Raw genomic sequence first — 6287 nt, 5'->3', positions numbered from 1 at the left:
ATCTCTCATAAATGCATAATATAAATATTTTTGACTACAATTTGTTATTTAAATTAGATGCTTCTTCTATATATATTGAAACGCACCAAAGCTTTTACACATTTTGAATATAAACGTGGATTTTTACAATAAAGCCAAGACATCTTTAAAATGTTTCATATATTCATAAAAAATATAATTTATACAGTAAAAATATATACCTATATAGATTTTCTAAGATCACAATTGGTAGAGACTAGATCGAATGAACATAATTGACTGTTTTTTTATATATAAATAAAAATATTATGTAAAAATTTATATAAATCTAAAATTTCCCCCAAAAGTCAAGTAGTTAAAGTGATTATTTAATAATTACAACAAAAAAAATTTTTAAGTTTGCACTTTCATATAAGCATTACAATCGTATGCGACATTATTATTATACCCATAATTGTTTTGACTAGAATACTGACTATATTGATCATAAGGCCCCGCATTAAAATTATTATTATAAGGCACCAAATCGGTTTGGTTCTGAATAGGCCTCTGGTAGTTATGATCACTCCACTCAGCATACTCACTAGTTTTAATCGGATATCCCATATTGTAATCCTGCATGAAACTTGCGTTACTAATGCTTCCATTTATTACACACGCATGTGAACGATTAGTGTCTGAATTATTTGGATTAATGCTGTTACCATCTTTCTTAATAGAAACCGTCATATTTCCTACATTCAGGATTATATTGTCTTGTGCCGCGTACTTATCAATATCCTTGGCAGCTTCTGATAAGGCATGGATGTAGTTGTGAGCAAACCTTAAGGTTTCTATCTTCGTTAGTTTTGTGTCTTCGGGAAACGTGGGTAGCACACACCGTAGCCGATCCAAGGCTTCATTGAGCATATGCATTCGGTTTCTTTCTCTATCGTTAGCTTTCAGTCTCCTTACTCTTTTTATTCGCATTATTTGGGTGGGGCTTTTGGCTCTGGATACTCGGTTACGTCCAGTGGCGTATCGCTTTTTTTGCTTTTCCTCCTTATGACCATCTTTAAGTGACTCATGGTATTTATAAATGTTTGCCTCACTTTCGAAATCCTTTAGGAGGTTTCTCTTGCAGCTTGGTGAAAATTCCCACTCCTCTTTATGGTATTTTGGTCTGCGATTAATGTCATTTAGACCACTGTAAAATGCGCTGTTAAATTTCTCATAAAGGGAAGCGTTAATGGTTGAAGGGTGTATCGGTTTATTAGGTGTATTAAATTCACCATCCAAATCGAAGAGGTTGCAATCGCTTTGTTCCTCTGTCAGGTCGGTGGTTTCTGATTTGTAGGAGGAGAATTCCAATCCGGAATCACAACTGTCCTCATAAGAAGACTCGTATTTGAAGAATCCAAAATCTGCTGACATTCTGAAACAAAAGAAAAAATTGTTAGAACTTCATGTGGAAAATGAATTAATTTCCAAAGTCGCATATAATTTAGTAGATGAACAATGCCGAGGAACGACTCTATTACAGTGACTTTTTTTTAAATTGAAAATATACATACATATAATTTTTGAAATTAAATAAAACCACAATCTGAATTTTTTAGAAATATAAACTTGAAACATGTGAGAGTACCCTAGGAGAAAAAGGAGGACCTCAACAAATGTCTCATATGTAAAAATTATAAAGAAACTTTATTTAGCAACAGAATTAAAGACTTATTCAAGGCAACTTAGTCCAGGCACTTAACTATTCATCAATCAATTAGAAAGTGATTGCAGACTTTTGGTTTACTTAGGGTTACTTTAAAGCTAGTTAGCCAGGCACTTGAATTACATGAGGTCCTTTTATAGGCACTTAGTTTAATAAAGCAACTATTTCAGACTCTTGAGTCAACTTAGTTCAAGCGCTTGGGTAACTTTAAGGGACTTAAGTAAGTATATAGATAATAAAACATTTATTCCAGACTTTTGAAATAATTAGAAAGTGATTCCAGGCTAAAAGTTTATTTGTCACACTCGTACCTATTATAGGTACCTAATTCAATAATTCAGTTTAATAATTCAGCCAAGCTATTGGGTTACTTTTGAGCACTTAAATATTTATTTAAGTAATAAGACACTTATTCCAGGAGCTTAAATTTATTAGAAAATGATTCCTGCCAAATATTTGGATTACTTGAGGAGGGCCTATTACAGGAACTTAATTCCATTCAAGAATAATTTCGGGTCCTTAGGATTAAGTGAAAACGCTGTAATATAGACTAATTTTTTTATAACCAACTGCCTATACTAAAATTTTGCTTAATTTTCACAGTTTGAATTAATTAAAAAGTGACCACAGGTTTTTTACTTATTTAGAGGCACTTTAAAGCTAAAAAGCATTAGACTTGGTTTACTTAAGGCCCTAATATAGGCACTTATTCAGTAAAACAACTATTTTAGTCTTTTGTGTCAGCTATAAGCTTAGTCTAGATTCTTGGGATACTTTCAGGTACTTAACTATTTATGTAAGTAATAAGACACTTATTCCAGGAGCTTGAATTTATTAAAAAATGATTCTTGCCAAGTATTTAGACTGCTTGAGAAGAACCTATTACAGGAACTTAATTCTATTCAAGAATAATTTCGGGTCCTTAGGATTAAGTGAAAACGCTGGAATATAGACTCATTTTTTTATAACCAACTGCCTATACTAAAATTTTGCTTAATTTTCACAGTTTGAATTAATTAAAAAGTGACCACAGGTTTTTCATTTATTTAGAGGCACTTTAAAGCTAAAAAGCATTAGACTTGGTTTACTTAAGGACCTAATATAGGCCCTTATTCAATAAAACAACTATTTTAGTCTTTTGTGTCAGCTATAAGCTTAGTCTAGATTCTTGGGATACTTTCAGGTACTTAACTATTTATGTAAGTAATAAGACACTTATTCCAGGAGCTTGAATTTATTAAAAAATGATTCTTGCCAAGTATTTAGATTGCTTGAGAAGAACCTATTACAGGAACTTAATTCTATTCAAGAATAATTTCAGGTCCTTAGGATTAAGTGACAACGCTGGAATATAGACTCATTTTTCTGTAACTAAGGGCCTATACTAAGATTTTGCTTAATTTTGAGAATTTGAATTAATTAAAAAGTGATTACAGTCTTTTCATTTTAGAGGCACTTTAAAGCTAATAAACAATATGCTTGGTTTACTTAAGGACCTATTATAGGCACTTATTCAGTAAAGAAACTATTTTATTCTCTTGATTTAACTACAAGCTTAGTCTAAATTCTTGGGTTACTTTTAGGCACTTAAGTACTTATTTAAGTAATAAGACACTTATTCCAGGAGCTTGAATTAATTAAAAAATTATTCCAGGCTTTTGGTTTACTTAGAAGCACTTTAAAGCTACTGAGCCAATCATTTGGATTACTTGGGAATGGGCCTGTTACAGATCAAAATTTTAAATTTTAAGCATTGTGTAAAAACGCTCGAATAAAGGCTTTAAGAAAGATTTTAAGATACTTAGGGGCCTAGAATACACTTTGAAGTAATCTGAATGATTAGAACTTGTGTCTAAGTGGCTTAAGTGCCTGGAATAAGCTTCTAATTAAATAAAAAACCTCGAATAAGTACCTTGTTGGCTCACGTGTCTATTATAAGCCTCAATTAAGTACATACCTGAAATAGGTTTTAATATTTCTTAAGTGCCTGGAATGAGCTTGTTAATTGAATTTAGGTGCCTGTAATTGACCTTAAATAATCCAAATACCTGGATCTAGGTTCTAAATTTAAAAAAATCGTGAAAAATCAAAGCAAGCCATTGCCGCATCTCCATAGCACCCTTTTTATAATTGAAAAAAGACCTCTTTATATAATCGAAATTTAACTACTAAAACCTATTGGAATCGGGCCAGAATTGATTTTAAACTGTTCCCAAAGCTTTCCACTATTTTTTCATGTACAAATCATACGGTAAAAACCTTTTTTTTATCCCATAAAACATCGTCTGAAAATGGTCGATTTTGTGGCGTCTTTTGACAACATGGCGTCAAAGTGGATGAATCGGCTTGGACTTGCCTCCTAATTTCATTGATAAAATACTGAAAATAGCTCAGAACTTCCTGAAATTAGTATCGAATTTTTAAAAAAACTCCGGACAATCCGAATATGTGCATTTCTTTTATCAAATCGTGTTCTTTTAGCCGTGATAATTCGGCAAAGTTTCGACGTTTTAAGAGTTAGTGAGTTATAATAATCATGCGACACAGTGGCCATACAAGGCATTTTGCTAGACAAAAACTGCAATACACTAGGGTCCTAATGATAAAAAAAAATTAAATGGGATTTAATGTATTATTATTTTCTGTGGGATTAAGTTTTTTGTTATTTGTCTGATTTGAATGAAATTTGGTATTTGGAGTTGACTTAGGGTGTAATTATAATTTTTTTGCAAATATTATGTTTTCAGGTCACGTCACTATCAAAACTTTTTTTCTATTTGTTCGATCTCACTAAAATTTGGTATTTGGCGTTTATTTAAGAAATAATCATTGTTTTTTAACAAATTTTTGAAATATTGAGTGTTCACGACACGTGACAATTAAAACTCTACTTAGGCTTAGACTTGAGGCTTATTTAGGATAAAATCCTTCAATTTTTATAAAGTTTTGAAAAATTGTGCATAAATTTTGACGTCAAGTGCTGCCTGATATTATTATTTATTAAAGCATACAAAATTTCAATGGATTTTCGACTTGAATTGTATTTAAAAAAACTATGCACTGATCAAAATCAAGGAAAATTTCTACTGGTCATTAATGTCATTGTCACTGTCAGGGTTTAAGTTCCTGTCAGTTACTTTGATGAGTGGTTATGAAAAATCAAAATCGCACAATTAGTAAGTTACCTTTTTATATATTCTTATGTGGATGGCGAAGAATTTGGTCCCGCACAAAATCCAGACTTTAACCTATTGGATTTTTGCATAATAGGGTATAAACATAAAATTAATTGTTTACGATAATACAATAAGTACAAGACAGCAATTAATGGTAAATTAACTGCTGCTAAGCCATTTGGACGATCTTTCAGTAAAAGAATTTTAAAATGTATTGAGGTAAATCATTTACTGGCAAATATTCATAATTTTTATTTTTTATTGATTGATCCTTTGTATTTTATTATTCATTCAGTGTAATAAAATAATTTAAAGGTTATGAATGTCGTTTATATTGAGTGTATTGAAAATTTTAAATGTAAATTTCTCAAAGAGGGTTAATCGTAGGGGGATTTTTGAAGTATACCTTTTTTAAGCAAAACTCTTCTCAAAAAATCAAAATATCACTAACCTTTATGACATAATTAAAAAAAAAAAGAGTTTTTACTAAGATTTGACCTATAAAAAGGAAACCATATTTCAAATTTTGTTAAAAACGAACAATAAATGCTAAATTTATGGCCAAAATTTTTCACCCTGTATCCAAGTAGATCCAAAACACACAAAAAATCTTGGGTATTAAAAATTACTTAATGCTAGTATTTTTCCTTAAAACATACAAAACTTAAATTAGAATTAAGTTAATTTTTCCCTTTTTGATTTTTTTCCTTCTTTTAGTTTTATTAAGCAATTCACTTTTATTATTTAAAATATAAAATTAAACGAACAAAGAATTACAAGAAGCAAAACAAATTTCGAGCAATAAAATAGGCACACACAAGACTATAATATAGAAAAAATCAAATATTACTTTTAGTTGTTAAAAGGAGTTACAACAACAACAAGTTATCACAATAACAAGTTAAGGAAAAATTAATTTACCGATAAAATATTTAACACTGACCTTATTCTTATAATACACCCAAATAGAAACAATTAATTTGACTAAAAAACAACGTTGTTGTTCAGGTCACCATCAAACTTAGGATCACTTGCAGGACGCATTATTAATAAATAAACCTCAAATACCCGCACGTCTATTAACGACCCGATTTTTCCGGTGACTACTGACGACCGGCCACGAGTTCACAACAAAAAAAAAACGGGTGGTTGATTTATTCTTCGTGAGCAGCAGGCCCCCTCCAACGTTTAAGCTCCCATTTAGAGACAAAAACTCCCCATTCATTGGTCGGCTACTGTGAAAAGTGGGTGGAACGAACGTTTAGCTTTTTGTTTGGGGTAAAGTAATAAAGAAAAAAGTTTTAAGAACTTTATTATAGATCTCTTATCACTCTGTATTTTACCATCTTTGCTTATAGGGAGGCAGTTATTCTTTCATCCTCCAACACTCACAGATTAGAGAGAAATGTTGGCAACAATACTGAGTA

General features: G+C 30.9%; 1 protein-coding gene across 1 annotated transcript; it reads right to left on the bottom strand.

Moving 5' to 3' along the window:
• Positions 1–325: 325 nt before the first annotated feature.
• On the bottom strand, positions 326–5958 carry LOC126745809 (neurogenic differentiation factor 6). The gene is made up of 2 exons (XM_050453818.1): positions 5804–5958; positions 326–1393 (listed from the first exon to the last, which is right to left on the bottom strand). The coding sequence occupies exon 2, from the start codon at positions 1390–1392 to the stop codon at positions 373–375; it is 1020 nt and encodes a 339-aa protein (XP_050309775.1). The 5' UTR covers position 1393; positions 5804–5958; the 3' UTR covers positions 326–372.
• Positions 5959–6287: the final 329 nt, after the last annotated feature.

This window comes from Anthonomus grandis, chromosome 16, assembly GCF_022605725.1.
Source record: "Anthonomus grandis grandis chromosome 16, icAntGran1.3, whole genome shotgun sequence".
In the NCBI taxonomy this organism is placed as follows: Eukaryota; Metazoa; Arthropoda; class Insecta; order Coleoptera; family Curculionidae; genus Anthonomus; species Anthonomus grandis.
Note: the sequence above shows the minus strand (reverse complement) of the source record. Positions and strands in the feature narration are given on the sequence as shown.

What these genes read in the sequence shown, in the direction of transcription:
- LOC126745809 (XM_050453818.1), bottom strand. Translation starts at nt 1,392, where the DNA reads ATGTCAGCAGATTTTGGATTCTTCAAATACGAGTCTTCTTATGAGGAC.